The sequence below is a fragment of the Dermacentor variabilis genome, chromosome 1 (genome assembly GCF_050947875.1).
Source record: "Dermacentor variabilis isolate Ectoservices chromosome 1, ASM5094787v1, whole genome shotgun sequence".
Lineage (NCBI taxonomy): Eukaryota > Metazoa > Arthropoda > Arachnida > Ixodida > Ixodidae > Dermacentor > Dermacentor variabilis.
Genome location: NC_134568.1, coordinates 152,794,538 through 152,812,730, shown reverse-complemented (window position 1 = coordinate 152,812,730; position 18,193 = coordinate 152,794,538). Strand labels below are relative to the sequence as shown.

The 18,193-nt window shown below is 47.3% G+C and overlaps 1 protein-coding gene across 4 annotated transcripts in view; it reads left to right on the top strand.

The window, feature by feature from the left end:
• The window catches only part of LOC142586754 (synaptotagmin-15-like), a 196,536-nt gene that overhangs the window by 161,310 nt on the left and 17,033 nt on the right, over positions 1–18,193 (top strand). For all 4 annotated transcript variants that reach the window (XM_075697681.1, XM_075697680.1, XM_075697678.1 and 1 more), the window contains 2 exons: positions 9,943–10,073; positions 17,048–17,181. In XM_075697681.1, coding sequence (XP_075553796.1) covers positions 9,943–10,073; positions 17,048–17,181 — 265 coding nt within the window. The remainder of the gene's footprint in view (positions 1–9,942; positions 10,074–17,047; positions 17,182–18,193) is intronic.

Genomic DNA, 18,193 nt, shown 5'->3' with positions numbered 1-18,193 from the left:
GCGAGCCGAGCATCGCTTTGCGGCGGGCCCGCGACTACAGCCTGTCGGGTCATACGCCGCCAAACTCTTCGGCCGAACCGAGTCTGAAGACGATCCAGAGAATCCCATTCGCGACTTTTGACGGCCCCACTTATGCAGCGTCGCTCTCAACGAACGCTTCGACGTAAACGCGAGCGCCGGGCGCTCTGGTTGAACGCCCTCTTGCTGCTGTATTTGTTCGTCTTCGCTGAGCGTTCTGAACGGAAGAGGGACCCAAGAGCCCCAACGCCTTACAACGCCTCACTGTATGTTTAGCGACTCCTGCTCCCAGCATGAACGCACAGCACGAGCGCACCCCACATGACATGTTCCGCTAATACGAGTAGTTTAGCGACCATTTCGCGAATTAAATTTTCTGGCCCACACATTCGTGCAATTATTTTGTAGGGTGTTGATAGAGCTGCAGTCGACAATTCTGCTGCGCAGCGCATCGGGTGCATAAGCTCGGGCTACTGGATACCGGAGCATTCTTTGCAATTTGCGCCCAGTCACGCCGGCGGAAAGAGGGGTGTCTTCAGGCGTAAATATGACCCCCCCCCCCCGCCACTGGCCCCTTGCACCCGGGGCCCACGGCCCCCCGGCCCCCCCTGTTGCTACGCCACTGCCGCCATGTCATTACAGATTTGAACACCAAATACAGTGAATAACCACTGACTGCAGGCGAAGGTATGTTCGAAGATTTTCGTAGTGTTGGTCTTGCCGTCTGTAGGAGTCATAGCTTCCACGGTATATTTAAATCGCAAGCTTCTCCGTCTGCTCAACCCTAGGAAGCAGCAACGCAAATCCATTGACATCAGCCCGTTATATTTTCAGTTTTGTTAGGCGTATTATGTGGCCTTCTGTGTTCTAAGTACGTTATTACAAATAGTGGTTTTTTTTTGTGTGGTCGTTTGGAATGCTAATTCGAAGTAGTATTTCTTTTTCTTGCCCCAAAAGTCTAAGATTCAGCATAGGCTGCACAAGCACGTAGGCATGGCAAGAAATCGAAGACGCGATTAAGATTCGGCGATTTTCTTTCCGGCTTTCCGACAATAACGTCACATGCGACATGTGTGAAAGTCGCGGTCACAGAAAACATAAACAGAGCAAAATACAACGTGAACATGTCACATTCGGCCAGCGCATTTCATGACGTAGGGGGTTATGTTTTTTCTGCGATCTAAAGTTTTCAATGATGCTACATTCAGTATCTCATTCGTGTGCCTTGATGTCGTAAACACTCAACCATTCGTGCGGGCCGAAGCTTTTTAATGTCCAAAGTTCAAGGATTTACTTAAGAGCTGTTAAGCGTTTTAAAACCATGGCTTGGCATGGTGATCAGGCGACGCCCTGCGTTTTTCATTCGGTCTGTCGTCTACATCACACGCGACGTATGATGCCCTAGCCACCGGTGGCACCGTTCGCAAAAGCGCCAGTGGCGCCATATGATGGACGCGAGATGCCTATAAACCTCTGCGAGCTCACATGTCCGTCGAGGGCCAGAACGTCGCCGGGCTGCACCAGTAATGTTGCAAAGCCAAAATATATAGTACAATAATAATATGACTGGGTGATGTAGTAGTGATGTAGCCTAGATGTTTTGGGATCAAACATCACTGTCATCTTGTTCTGCGCCCCATGTTTAGCGCTTTTTCATCCCAAGATATCAAAGAATGCGTGCAATATAGACATTGTGTGATCAATGATGTAAAGATTCATTCACACAAGGAAAACAAGGACGGCCGCTAGCTAAGAATGCCAAGTAGAATAAAATGAACTGTAGTTACTACATTAGGGCAGTGAGAGTTCGTATGCGCCATGCCAGTGCTATTCAATTGCGTGTAGGTCCGCTACTTCTAATCTCCTAAGAGGACGCGTGAAATTACAGTTGGAGCACACACTGCGCCGCATTTCGTTTACTACTTTCACTTCCTTTACATTGTCGGTAACACGGCGCGCACCAAGTAGTCGGAAAGAGCACACGCGAATAGCACCTAAAACTGTTTTCAGGAATTGGTATTCTAGGCCTTTTATATAGTTTATTATTATCGGGAGCGCAGCTGTTGTGCTCACCACTACAGCTTATTTTTCCTCGCTCTGCTGCACAGCGCATCGATTAACATTTTAGCGCAAAGACGCAGTTTGTCATCGCTCCAAAAATACCAAGGTCGACAGCTGCACGGCGAACGTCAGATGCTGGCCCGACCGGCGACGCACGTTCAAAAAATGTTCATGACGTATGGCGAAATGGAAGCTTTACAGTCGTTATCCTATAGCGCCTCTTTCTGTTCACCGCTATAAACGTTACAGCGATTTCCTAACGATTTCGGCGACACGCTTCCCAGATTTGAATGTGTCCTTGTCACTTGAGAAAATAGACGCTGCTCTGGCTACGTGCAGGCGCTCATCGTCGCCAGGACCGGACGGCATCACGTACGCTGCTTTATGCCACCTAGGTGAAGACAGCCGAGGTCGACTTCTGGAGTGTTACATCCAGTAATGGGAATGATGGCGTCGTTCCAGAACGGTGGAAGTCCAGCCGCCTGATGCCACTCATGAAACCTGGAAAGTCGCCACTTGACTCATTGCGCTGTCCAGCTGCGTTGGGAAGGTCGTGGAAATAATGGTTCTCGCACGCCTCGAGTGGTATCTTTAGCGCCACAACGTATACCCAGAGGCCGCGACTGGGTTTATAAGAGGGCGATCCTCTGTTGACAACGTAATCGACCTCGTGAAGTCTGTGCAACAAGAAAAACACCTCAAACGTATATCGGCTGCGCTTTTCCTCGATGTGAAAAGCGCCTATGATAATGTAACGCATGAAGCCATCCTTGATGCCCTAGAAAATAATGGAATTGGTGGACGAATGTTTCGCTGGATTCGGAACTATCTACGCAAAAGATCCTTCTTGTTACAAAGTGCGGATGGCCGAATCGCTGACCATTACACTCGCCGTGGCGTCCCGCAGGGCGTAGTTCTCAGCCTCACTTTGTTCAACATTGCAATCATTGAACTTGCCGAGGTTGTACTACATACATTCAACCTTTCCATATATACTGACGATATATGCACTTGGGGCCGAATTCGCTAAGCGAATTTACGAACAAATTTTGGTGTAAAAAAATTTTTTTTCTAAAAAAGTGTGTTTACGAAGCTAAAACTGTTCGTAAGATCAGCATACTTGCGATGCCCGCCGCTGCATGACGAACGCCATAGTCGAAAAAAATTGTATATGTAAGGATAGCAAAGGTGCGAACTTTAGTACTTCTGCCAATAGTAAGCGTAACTCGATTCCCAAAACCTAAACAGCCTTTCCAGATCACGAGTTAAGAAGAAATTTCTGTGATAGTGGTGCAGAAGTCATACGAATGTAATTATGTCTATCTGCGCCGCTCGAGCTGACGCGTGTAAACGTTGGAACGCGCTGTTGCGGCTGATTGGCCAGATGCCAATCTGTGGAAGACAGTAACATTAATGCTGCGCTGCGAATTTCTTCTTAATGTCTGTTAGGCTGTGTTTCCGTATGCGCGCAGTAGCCTGAATTTTCATACTCGCCATTGCAATCTATTGGGTGTTGGCAAATAGAAGTGCAGTGTCTGTCCCTGGCAGCCGTCAAGTTTGTCATTGATGTGTTTTGACCACTTCTATCATGTTTTCTTATTGTTTTTTTTTCTAGTTTCAACTTTCGCTTGCTCATACGTCTGCGGATGATTATTTTTCCCGACGCTTTTAGAGCCTGTAATTCTCCATGGGAGATGAAACGACGAAAAAAAAACGCCTAAATGTTTCTGATTCTCAAAGCTTGTTGCTGTTGTTGGTCACAATTCAGCACCAAGTCGAAACGACGTAGTGTCGGTGCACCCGGTTTTGCTCACTCTGCGGCCTACGGTGTGAACCAGCGTATGCGTACGACAGAGAGAGAGAGAGAGATGCAAATGAGAGAAAGGCAGGGAGGTTAACAAGAGTTAACACCTCCGGCTTGCTACCCTGCACTAGGGGAAGGGAAACGGGAAGTAAAGACAGATGGCAATCCTGTCTATGATATGAGGCGGGACGTCAATACGATGACAAAAAAATGATGTGGCGAATAAAATCTTGTACCATCCTTGATAAGAAAGTCATGTAGACTGCTTGAACAAGTGTGATGCTGTGACATAAAATACATCTCACGAACGAAGCGAAGAATTGTCGCATGAGTACACGCACACGCACACGCACACGCACACACACACACACACACACACACACACACACACACACACACGCGCGCGCGCGCGCGCACAAACACACGCACACCCACACGCACACCCACACGCGCACACAAGCACACAAGCACACAAACACACAAGCACACGCGCACACCCACACGCACACGCGCACACAAACACACGCACACGCGCACACAAACACACGCACACGCGCACACAAACACACGCACACGCACACAAACACACACACACGCACACACACACACACACAAACACACGCACGCACACACACACGCACGCACACACACACGCACGCACACACACACACAAACACACACACACGCACACACATACAAACACACGCACGCACACACACACAAACACACGCACACACACACAAACACGCGCACACGCACACACGCACACGCACACACGCACACGCACACGCACACACGCACACGCACACACACGCACGCGCACACACGCACACGCACACGCGCACGCACACACGCACACGCACACGCGCACGCACACACGCGCACGCACACACACGCACGCACACGCGCACGCGCACACACACGCGCACACACACACGCGCGCACACACACGCGCACACACACACGCGCGCACACACACACGCACACACACACGCACGCACACACACACACACACGCACACACACACACACGCACACACACACACACACACACACACACACACACACACACACACACACACAAGAGCATATCGTATGGATTGTACGGAAGGACTGAGCGAACTTCACATCAAGGCTGTGGTGCTTGAAGCATTCGGCTGGCTGCTCAATAGTTCTTTCGTTTACATATATGTAACTTCCATATCTACGTTCAGTATAAGCGCACGTACCCGCAGCTCCTCAGACATGACTCGACTCTGCTTCAGTGATAGTTCCGGCTTCAATGTTTTAATTATCTTTAAGTAAAGGGGAAAAATACCTATCAAGAAAGACGTCAGGCGAGGAGACACAATCTCTCCAATTATATTCACTGCATGCTTAGAAATATTCAAGCTATTAGACTTGGAAGGACTAAGGGCAATGATCAGCGGCAAATATCTCAACAACATTCAGCTTTTAGATGACCTTGTCCGCTTCAGCAACGCTGGGGGCACATTGCAACAATTGTTTGAGGACCTTAACCGAGAAAGTGTAAAAGTAGGTTGCAGAATAATATGCAGAAGACAAAGGTAATATTGTATAACATGTCAAGCGAACAAGAATTAGTGATCGGCAGGCAGCCCCTAGAGTATGTACAGGAGTAAAGTTATCTATAGGTCAATGAGTCACATAATTAGTGTCGGAATAAAGACATTTAGTCGCTTTGTAATTCGCTCGGGGCGGTGATGTATACAGACGGGGTTAGCCTGGCAGACCTGCCCGGCAATCGCTCCGACTGAGCTTTTCTTTTTGCACCAAATATGTCACCATGTGTCCATCAGTCCTGTGTCTCCCAGAAGTGAGAGAAGAATGCGTAACATTTTCACTGCAGTTTTTTTGACGGCAGTGCGGTGAACGGGCGAGCGCGGTTGCGCTTGTCGGCGCTGTAGCAGACGCCCGGAAAAGGAAGCCGTCGAATAGGGGTGTGCAATGATTCGCCGTAAAAATGTAGCCTCAACTACATATACCTGATGTACGATCATGCTATCAGTTGACTGCACTTCCTTCATTTCCTGTCGTTTATTCCGAGCTTTGCTTCCTCCTTGCTGTCATACGACGCCGTAAGTTAAATGCGCTGCCACTTCGGTTGCACCCTTATCTCAGCGCAAGAACATTCTGGCTAAGAAACTGCTACGAACAACGCAGCTTAGTGAATTCCGTTCCTGGGTCTCGGCAATTAGACTACCCCACGTGCCTGCACAGCTCCAAAAAGCAGTGACCCTGACATCGTCGTACCTGCGTGCTCAAGGCCTCAACATTTCGACCGAGAACTGCGCCTAAGTCGCTTTAATTTATCCACAAGCCCACTACCTGGTACCCCGTTTCTATTGACAACCAAACAATTTGATACGCAAAATCTCACCGATTCCTAGGCGTTATTATTGACAGGGACCTTTCATGGAGCCCCCCCATCTCATACTTTAAGAAGAGGCTTACTAAGCCCATATACTAAGGTTTCTTGCCGGTAAAACAAGAGGCACATCCGTGGCATCTATGCTTCAACTATACAGGACACTCTTCCTAGGATACTTGCGATATAGCACACCCGCGCTGTTCAATGCTAACAAAACTAACATCCGTGTCCTACAGAGCATTCAAGGTCAAGCCCTTCGTTCATGTCGGGGGCTGCAGGCCTCGATGTGCTTTAACCGTAGCAACAATTTCCATCGCGAGAGACCACCCAATAACGACTTACATAGCTGTCGACACGCTCCAGGTGCATGTTCGCAATATATCCGGAGTTCCTGATCACCATCTCGTTCGCTTGCCTGAGAAACGACCCAAGGCAGCGTTTTCCAGGTCAGTTGCGGCTAACCACCACTCTTTGTTTTTGAGATACTCGCCTGCAACAAGAGTGCCAACCTCTCCGCGGAGCCTGAAAACACCTTCTGTGTACCTTGCTGTTTCAGGAATTGCGAAGAAGGCTAGCCTTACCTGTGCGACTCTCAAGCAGGTCATATTGGAACTTTCGCATTGTTCGTGCGCTAACCGAAACCATGTTTACACGGACGGTTCAGACTAAGAAAGTTCGACGGGTGCCGTTGTTACACCATCTCGATTGGTCGTCATCAAGTTTGAAACTTCAAACGTCACAACATTTACAGGTTCCGAACTGGACGCTTTTCGCGCTGCTGTGGAATATATTGAAAAAAAATAATCACCTAGCAAATGGGCAATATCTTGTGACTCGAAAGCAGCCCTCCAAAGTGTGCGAGGTTTACGACATCGAAATTACGACCAACTGGTGTCCCAAGTTAACGAATCTTGTCATTGCCTTTCTGAACGAGGACATGATATAGTATTTCCGTGGCTGCCGGGACAGTGCGGCATCGTTGGTAATCACCTCGCCAATGACGCTGTCCGATGTGCCTAGGCTGGAGCACAGACACTCCTTATACCTTTATCGAGAGTAGACGCTGCAAGAGCGCTTCGCAATCTCACGCGTACCACCACGTTGAGTCATTCTCATACTCCACAGAACTCTAACCGTCTATTATACAGCCTCAGCCCATCACTGAAAATGAAATCACCAACAGACCTTCCATGACGTGACGCAGCACTGATGTGTCGGCTGTGGGTAAGAGTAGCCTTCACTAACTCCTACAACTATCGCGTTGGAGTGGCGCACTCACCCATGCGCGCTAAGTGCAGGTGTGAAGAGACCATCGATCATCTTCTCTGTTACTGTTCTCGCTTCGTTAAACAATGCCAGACTCTTCAATGCACCTTGAATAAACTGAATGATAGGCCATTTACAGATGCAAAGGTCTTGGGAGCCTGGCCTCACAGATCATCAGCGCAGAAAGCTATTCGAGCTCTTCTGCAGTACCTGAAGGCGGCAGACTTGAGTGTCCGACTTTAGACATGCTGCACTTGACTTAGTGCGTGTAAAGTGCGATCAAGACTCGTGTCTTCTCTCTCTTTCTCCCCTACCCCTACCCACGTGTAGGGTGGCAAACTAGACAGTCTGGTTAACCTCCCTAGCTGCTTCTCTCTCTTAACAAACAATGCGCCGTAAATGTGCTGCAGCCGCAGTCTTTCTGGGGCCTCACGACTGCATAATGTTATGTTTTAAAAGTCGTCGTTAGTTCGAATAAACATAACTAGCGTAACTTTACGAATGAACTGGAAAATGCTGCTTAGTGCATTGCCCATGTATCTTAAAAGGTTAAAACGTCTTAGCTATATTTGCGATAATTCACCAGTGCTCGTATTCACAAAACTTCTCTCAAGTAACTGCCCTCTGCGATCGGCCATCGCTTCGACGATTGTCACGTTATTGCAGGGATCGCTGTCATGAGTGACGGGTGCCTGAACGACGGGTCAGATGTAGTCCTGCATAGAGAGTTGTGATCACGGGCCCCGATTATTTTTGCTACGCTGGCACCGAGTAAGGTTTAATATAGTACGCTCCTTTATAATAGGGGCCCCCAAGATAGGGGGTCCTTAACGATTAGCGCCTTGCCACAGTGAATACGCCAAATCCAAACGGTATCTTTGGGTTTGGGTTTTTGCAGGCCGCTAACGCTTAATTTCAAAAATAACATGGGCGCCCCAAAGGCCCCAACCCTGCTTTGCGTCGTCGCAACGTCTCAGCGAGCATCTCAAAAACGCATCAACGCCCCTTTACTGAAAATAATAAACTCTTAGGCATACTTTTCATCCTGTCAAATATTACGGATTACATTATTTCATTTTTTTCTCTAGCATTATGTTTAAGTTTTCCTTCCGCGTGCTGGAAGGGTCCTGCAACCGCTTGACGCTAACGCAAGCCGGGAAACCCTATTCTAAATCGCCTTCCCTGCGCGGAAGGCCGCGAATGCAAAACGGTCTCTCCTCCCTCCATGTCGGACCCCGTGTCCATGCTTACGTCACCGCTTGTTGGGGCCACCATAAGGTCTAGACACCTATTCTCTCTGCCAAGTGTGATAAAACTGCGCATTCATCCTGGGCGTAATATAGATTCAAGAAAAGAAACAAAGAAAAGAAAAGAAAGAAAACGCTGAAATAAACGCTGAACACTGAAGAAGAAACGCTGTGTACATTGTTTGCCAAAAGTGCTCGAAATACTAGGGACGATTTTGTGCAGTGACTCGCCTTTGTTGTTATGCGTCGTCTGTTTTTCTTTCACTTTTCTATGTGTGAGTGTTCGAGCGTGCTAATGTTCTTTTTGTTGTCACATTTGTTTATTTCTTCTTAAAGCAAATTTATTGGTTTGCATAGAAGTGTAGTAGAAGAGCTGGAAACGTACTGCTTCCAACCTCTCCAGTTAATCCCCGTTAAACCCTACCTACCTTTGCCAAAAGTTTCGAAGCCACTCCGCTCATGACCATACTTGTCGTCCTGCTAAGTACTGTGTTAGATTCCACGCGGAACTTTAATTCAAAGCTCAAAAGATTGAGAGGGACAATGCTCTTCACTGAAGCTGGCTTCGGAGCACCACGCGTGCTGCAGGAGCCCTGAATATGACCCCGGTGACAGATCTCATACGCGGAGTGACTTCGATGCGTCTGCAAAAAGAAAACAAAAAAAATCTATGTATTCGTGAGCTCGTTGTGTTCCCTTGACGGTTAGGGCGCGTGTTTCAGTATTATATGTATGCCACAAGAGCAGTTCATTCTAAAGAGACCGCTACTTTTAGGTCTGTAGCCCAGGAAAGTGAAAGAAATGAGACATAAGCTGGGGGAGGGGGCAATCGCACGCCTCCGTAAGTGCAAGACATATTGCTCTTGCTTAATAGTAATCTTGTGTGAAAACGCACATTTCTAGTATAAATCTGCCTGCGCAAGCGCTGTAACGTTGCGTTTCTTTTCTGACGGAGCCGCTAAAGAGCCACAAGTGTAAATGACGTAGCTCTGTCATTGTTCGCTCTGCTGCCTAGTCACGTTTTCTTTTTAAGATGCGCTTGTTTCTACATTACGTTCCATAACGGAGTCTCTGACCTACATGGCGTGAGCGCGCAACATTCTGTGTACAATGAACATTCACACTAACTTTAATTAATTCCATTTATGCGCACAGTTACAGCTGGTCTGATGACGAAGACGCTACGGTACCGAGATGCACAAACGGCAGGCTGTGGTTCAGCCTAAACTACAAATCTGAAAGCGAGGAACTGGACGTCAACGTTATAAAGGCCAAATATCTACCAGGTAAACCTCATTATTATTTCCCTTCATTGAAATTAAGATAAGAGAAAAATGTAGTCGCCTTAAAATGGTGATGCTACTCCTTTTCACATATTAGCAAGAATAATTGTTGTTTCTAATGCGACCAGGTATTTATCACTGAGCAGAATGTTGCCACCGGGTTGTAATAAGTACAATAGAAACTTTAACGCGCCTACCGGTCCGACATGGAGTGCGTCTTCTTCATAACTCCGTGGGCACTATCTACTACTACATTGCCAGAACAAACGATGAACAGGGGGAGTGGACGACTCGGACCGCTACGCTGTCTTCGTCCGCCTCCCCTAATTGTTCGGTTTCCCCACTGTACTGATCGATGGTGCCAAACCAACAAAGCCAAGTATCGACCCTGTGCGAAGGTGCACATATGCATATCTGCAGTGGTGCTACGAAACAAACTGTGATGGAATAAGAGAGGTTTGGGCCCAGGACTACTCACTAAGGAACACAATCGACACTCAAGTGCACACACAACACAATCTTTATTTACAGGATAAAATGTGAACTTGGTTTGAGACATGTACACATTAAGGTATTATAACACACGCAGTCACGCGGCTGCTAACAACAATAGCAGTCTGATAACATAAATAGTCTCTCGCCGTGCGTTCGTGCGTGTGGAGCCCGTTGACGTGTCGAGGCCAATGTTGGTTCCGAAGGGTTGGCTGGCGTTTGGTCAACGTCACCATGGGCCTCCCCACGGCATCACGGAACTTGCAGTCGCAGCAGCGACTTCGATGACAGCCACGGAAGTCGACGTAGCCGCGGTAGCCGTACAGTAGCTGCAGTTACTGCTCTCGTCACCGACAGCAAGGCTGGTCGTCGCAGTGGCCCGGGAAAGCTGCCACCTCGCCTGGCTCCCTGGACCGGTTGTCCAGCAGGAACACAGACCCTTGGAGCTCGAGAACGGCGTAGTGGTGGATCCGGGGTTCTCTGGACCGGGCGTCCACTGAAAACCGACTGGCCTTGAACGCCGAGCAGCACCGAACACCGGCACGCACCACGCGCCACTCGAGCTGAACACTTCGTCGTCGGCCCCGCACGGCGAACACGGCATTGTTCTTGTTTGCCGCGCGCTTCTGTACATATTTTGACAACCCTCGGTTTTAAGAAAGTTGTTCACAACTTTTCTAATGGGTAAGAAAATGCGAAAAACAAACGTCACAGTGTTGCGTAACAGTCCACTTTCAAAAAAAGTTCACTCCTGGTAAAGTTTCAGGGGTACGTATACAACTATAGCGTTCTAAAAGCGATGTAAATGTCTTATTATTCTTCAGCACTCCATTAAAGAATTAAACACTGAGGTAATATACACGTTGGGGTTCAATGATTTAAACACCGCTCATGTAATCAGCTCCAACGTTATCCGACCCTTTGTCATGTTGAGGGCTTGTAGAATGGGAGCGCCGCCACGCTTTTTCTTCAAAATGGTGAAAGCGTGCTCCTGAGCCGGTCCCCACGCAAAACTATTGTTCTGACCTTCCTGTGTGAGGCCTGCCAAAGGCTTGGTGATCTTGGTTGTGACAGATAGCAGTTGCACTGGTAAAACTTGGCGTTCCTCATACTTCTTAAGCATATTGAGGTGGAATATATTCCTGTTTTCCCTTATATTCAAAACATAGTGGACCTCAGTCTTTCTATCGATGACTTCAAATGGACCGTTCCATTGCATTAGCAATTTGTTGTAGTCAGTCAGCAGCAGAAGAAGTGCTATATCACCAACATTTAACTTGAGAGGACGGCTCTTCCGGTCAAAGTAGGCTTTTTTGTCTTCCGCGTGCCCTCTCGAACTCATGGGCGAGTTTGCATGTTTCTTCAAAGCTGTTTTGAAGATCGACAAGGTTTCGCTGTCTGTATCTTCATTGGTCCACAGCTCCTTGAGCACCGTCAATGGTCCTCTTACGTACGTGTGGAACATAAATCAACTGAAACGGCGAGAAGCCCAAGCTTGCTTGCGGCACCTCTCTGTAGACGAAAAGCAGTGGGGCGAGGTACATGTACCAGGATCGAGGTTTTTCCTGGCACATCCTATTTAGCATGGTCTTCGAAGTCCCGTTAAGCTTCTCAGCGAGCCCATTCGCCATAGCATAATATGGGGTCGTTCGAAGAAACCTGATGGCAGGTAGATGGCCCACCTCTTCAATGAGTTCTGCTGTGAAACTTGTTCCTTGGTCGCTTACGATCTCTTTCGGTAGACCAATGCGAGAAAAAATCTCCATAATTCCTTTTGCCACGGGCACAGCATCAATTTCAGGGAGAGCAATGGCATCCGCATATCAGGTGGCAAAGTCTATGAGAGTGAGAATGTAACGGTTGCCCCGGTTTGATTTCGATGAGAAAGGACCTGTTAAATCGACCGCAACACGCTCAAGAGCCGTACGTATGAGAGACATGCTGCCCAGAGGTGCAACACCAATTTTTCCTCTTGGTGTTGTTCGCTGGCACCTATCGCAGGACTTTACGAAACGTTTCACGTCGCCTTCGATATCTGGCCAGTAAAAATCTGCCAAGACTCAATCTGTCGTGCGCCGAATGCCTTGAAGTCCTGCCATAAGACTTCCGTGTGTGACTTCAAGGATATGTCTTCTAAACATCTTCAGCACAACAAACAGGTTAAATGGCCTGCTTGTAGCAAGACAGTACTGCCTGTAGAGAAGTGCACCTTTTTCAAGGAACGAGTAGCAGTGGCCTTTTGCTGACTTGAAGTTTCTCTCAACTTTAGCAAACAGGGATTTCAGCGTTTTGGCATTCTGTTGATCCTCTGCAAATTGGTCGTTGGTTACGTCGCACCACTTTATTTTTGGTGCACATAGTTTAATTATACTCGTATGGCTTGACCGTGGCAGAAACATAGTGATGGTGTTGCACAGGTATTACTTGCACACTGTAATTTAGCGACGCAGTGCCGTTTTGTCGATTGCATCGTGCTTCCAGTTTATATCTGGCTCTTGAGATCCTCTGACACTCGGTAGGTTTCCAAGCACAAGATCATAAAGTGACTTGTCCATACATAAGGCTGTTATTTCTCCGGTAAAGTATGGTGTATTTACTTGAAGTTTGGCCTCTGGTGCGCAAAACAAAGCCATCGATGGGCACGACTCTGCTACTCTGTCCGGTCAATGCTGATCCAAAAACAAGGCTCTGCAGATAACTGCGGTCTTGCTGCCCGTATCCTGAAGAACTCCAATTCTTTGATCCAGCACTTGCCCTTCAACTACTGGCATTCCTCCCGCCAGAAAAATGGGTTTTCTTTCACCAGGTTTTTTTATTAGAAGTGTCAGGAACTCTTCCGTTTTTTTGTGTTTTCCAACTTTGTGAGACAAAGTAAAATCATAACGGTTCTCGTTGACCACGCTGGCTGAACTTTTCTATTTATGCGCCTGCGTATTCCAGCAGTCGACGCTCTTGTCACCTATCTTCCCACAGACATTGCACTTCGTCACTTCTTTGGCTGGGTTGCGACATTCTTGGGCTTGAGGCCGCAGACGCTTGCATAGCATGCACCTTGATGGTTATATCCTTGGAGGATCGACGGGATTCCTATTAACGTTTTTTGCGTCCTCTGGAAGTTTCCTGAGATTCGATAGATTCTGAGCTTCAATGAACTGGTCAGTAGCGAAAGCTAGCTCTTGGAGTGACTTGCATTCACGTTCTTTCAGGAATACTGCAAGCTTTGGATAACAACACCGGATAATCTGTTCGGTAACCATGTGATCTCGAAGGCTGTCGAACGTTCTGGACACGTTAGCCACGTCAATGCAGTGGTCGAAGTAACCTGAAAGCCCCTAGCAGCTAACTATCTCCCGATTTCTCCATCTTCTGCCCGCGCCTTGCGAAATTTCTCCTGGTAACCTTGCGCCGTGAATCGAAATATTTGCAGCAAAGTTTTCTTTACTTTCACGTAGTCTAAAGAATCGGCGGCAGTCATTCGGCCAATTACAGTTAACGCTTCACTACTCAAACACATGCTTATAGCGTATGCCAACTTCTCTTGTGGCCATTCTTGTCTTGTTGCCACGCGCTCGAACATTTGCAAGTATGCATGCAAATCATCGCGTCGCTCATCAAACAATGGAAGCAATTTTTGCTGGTGTTGAACTGAAGAAGTGCCACTCGGAAGAGGCATCGAATCACTGTTTCTTGCGGACTCACGTTGAGCTACTTCTTGGAGCTTCAATTTGAGATCAAGAATTTGTCGAGTTCTTCCGTCTTCTTCCTTATTTGCCTTTCTCTCAGCAGCGCCTTCCGCTCTTTATTTACCTGTTCGTTCTCAATCGACGTACACAATTCCACACCTGACAATCCAAGCTTTGATCCAATAGTGGCTAATCGTTCTGTGTCCATTATCTACTTTTTTGTGAAGGTGCACTCGAGTGAAGACAACTTGCTTCGATGATTTTACGAGCGGTCTCCTGGCAGGTTCGCCAGATTGTGGTGGAATGAGAGAGCTTTAGGCTCAGGACTACTCACCGAGAAACGCAATCGACACCCGAGTGCACACACAACACATAATCCTTATTTACATGACAAAATATGAACTTGACTTGAGACGTATACACTTAAAGGGGTATAACACACGCAGTCCCGCGGCTGCTAATAACAATAGCTGTCTGATAATATAAATAGTCTCTCGCCGTGCGTTCCTGCGTGTGGAGCCCGTTGACGCGTCGAGGCCAATGTTGGTCCCGAAGGGTTGGCTGACGTTCTGTTGACGTCACCATGGGCCTCCCCACGGCATCACGGAACTTGCGGTCGCAGCAGCGACTAGGATGACAGCCACAGTAGCCGACATAGCCGTGGTAGCCGTGTATTAGCTCCAGCTACTGCTCTCGCCAACATCAGCGACGGTGATGATAGCCACGGCAGCCTACGTAGCCCCGGTAGCCGTACAGTAGCTGCAGCTACTGCTCTCGCCACCGACAGCAAGGCTGGTCATCGCAGTTGCCCGGGAAAGCGGCCACCTCGCCTGGCTCCCATGAGCGGTTGCCCAGCAGGAACACAGGCCCTTGAGCCTCCCTGAACCGGCTTCTCACCTCGCCTGGTTCCTGGACCGGTTACACAGCATGAACACAGGTCCTTGGAGCCAGAGAACGGCGTAGTGGTGGATTCGGGGTTCTCTGGACCGGCAGTCTAGCGAGAACCGGCTGGCCTTGAACACCGAGCAGCACCCAACGCCGGCACGCACTATGCGCCATGTAAATGTAGATGTACATCCTGGTGATCTACTGGCACGTACTCGCTCTGGGGCATTGGCCAAGAATCGGGTAGGTTATAGTAAAGTGTAAAATAATTCAAAATTTTATAATAGGTTAGCTATAATCGATAGATAGAGATTGTAGAGCCTGCATAATTTTATGAAACTGATAATTCTATCATGACCATAGAGTGAAAATAATTGAAGTTCAGTTTTGGTCAAAGGAAGCTAAAAATTTTGTATTCAGGCTTTAAATCTTATTGACCCTAAAATAAAATTCTAAAAGAAAGAATGGCAGCGCTAACCTTCCCGTCGCTATGCCCAAGTATAGAGGCACACAATGAAAGCACATTTTAAGCAGTTAAATCTAATCAAAGAAGGCGGAGTGGTGTCTCTAGGGTTCGTTTTCTTAAAGTAATAAATCGCCCACAATGAATTAAAAATTTGTTCTATGGTCTCATCTTTCCTACACACGACAAATCGGTGAGGTTGCCAGACCAACCCTGTATAAATGAAAATTTAAATAACGTATGTGACAGCGAAGCATATACTTATCGTTACTTCAATTTTTCTAGATTGGCAAAGAGTGCTTTTCCAGGGCTACAATAAGTGTTTAAAATCCGAGGAATTTGTTGTGATTGCACAGAGAATTCTCGCATCATCATTTGCCTCCGAAATCTTGCAGCTATGATCAAGGCTGATGTCGGGAGAATTTGAATGGCTGGGCCAGCTAGCGACACTTTCGCCAATGAATCAGCCGTTTCATTTAGAACTAGGCCCAGGTACCCAGACTAAATAGATATTAAGTGTTTTTAGACACTCGCAGAACCCGAGGTTCATTAGGGGCTGTGAGTGAAATACGCAAAGAAAAAGAATCAGTAACAACGACTGCATAGTTTATATATATATATATATATATATATATATATATATATATATATATATATATATATAATATAATTCTGCAAGAAATATTGGTACATAGTGCGGTAGCAACAGGGAAAATTACCTATCGAGAATAGGGATGACTATACCAATACCACATTTTTCTTGGTTCTGCGTGGCATCAGTCGCTATAACTCACGTGCCACTCAAGCTCAACACTTCGTCGTCGCACGGCGAACACGGCATTGTTTTTGTTTTGTTTTGTTTTCCGCGCGCTTCTGTACATATCATGACGCCAACACTCCGTCAGGTTTTGTTGTTATTAATTGGGTGGGATGGAGTCTTGAACACCGTTTACGGCTTTGTTTTATCAGGAAAACTATGTAATTTTTTTTAAGGCAGCAGGGTTCGCTATTTGTCCCTGCGCACTTACTGAGAATAGCGCAATTACAAACGTCCGACGCGCGACAACTGATTCTTCCTTGTTTTTGTATGTGTGCATGTGTAAATAATACTAGAAACATTTACGCTAGGAAGCGGGACATAGCCGATAGCTTTTCCTTTCACGGCGGCCGCATTTCGATGGGGGCGAAATGCGAAAACACCCGTGTGCTTAGATTTAGGTGCACGTTAAAGAACCCCAGGTGGTCAAAATTTCCGGAGTCCTCCACTAAGGCGTGCCTCATAATCAGAAAGTGGTTTTGGCACGTAAAACCCCAAATATTATTATTATTAGCTTTTCCTTTCCTCTTTTTTTACATAGCGTGATGAATGGCGTGTTCTTCATGTGGCATAGCGGTCGGTCAAATGCAGCTCCCCACCTCACTCTTTCCCCCATCTTTCTCACTCATCGTTGCAGGGCGAGGCCTCACAAACACTCCTCGAGATCCATTTGTCCGGGCTTACCTGTTGCCAGATGAAGATACTTTCCAGCAGAGCACCGTCAAGACGCGGACACTGGCACCAAAATTTAACGAAACCCTCACATTCAAGGTATGTTGGTGAGCACAAGAACGGGTGTCGCAGTTCTCGTCAGTCAAATCCTCATTCCCACATTGCTGCTTGTAGGTGAAATTGTGAAAATCCTTTCTTGTTGAACCTAAAGAAAAAAAACGGATTGTAAGTAGTAAGGCTGCTTCGGTGGTTTTCATTCATGAAAAATTCTACCACAGCGCCAAATATGCACGGATGTGTTAAAGGCAGAGCATTTACCTTCCCGTTTCATCTTTCGACTCAAAAGCCAAAAGCTGTTTACTCTTTATTATTATTTTTTTCTGAAGCCGTTTCTTCCGACTAAATTTTCTCCTTAGCCTCCCCTGTAGCGCGTATCTGTGCCGATTATAATAGAAAGCCTATAGAGGCAAGGAACCGTGACACCACGCTAGCGAACCGAGAAAGAGATAAGCATTTGACGGAAAACCTGGATATGTTTGCCTGGGAACTCATCTGACATGCTGCTCCGAATGGGAGTGATGAGAAATGAAATGATACGCACCGTGCGCATCATAGACGCGCAGCATGTGCAAAATACACTGAAACACATAAGAACTAATAAAATTGTTTTGTTGAGACCATTGTTTCTCAGAAAAGTTAAAAGCGCTGTCTGACGACTCCGGTGGAAAGTATGCAGCACTGAAAAGACAAACACGATGAGCGTTCTTGCTGTCAGCCAAACACCGTGACTTGATGCCTTCGAGCTTGCAGGTTTGTGCTGTCCCGGTGGCGTTGCCCTGTGCGTACCTCCTCTTAGCCTAGCTTGCTATATAGGGCACCACGCAACGCTTCGGAATTCAGTGAACAAGCGCCGCGGCTGAAAGAATAATAGACCCGTTTCTCTTGCTCAGTAGCTGTGGATGAACACGATGTCGCGGGTTCGACCTCCGGCCGCAGCGGCCGCATTCCGATAGGATGTGTATAGATATATGTGCTCGGTAAAGAACCCTGAGTGGCCAAAAATAATACGTATCCCTCTAGTGCAACCTCCTTCGTAGGTAGCTGCATGCAA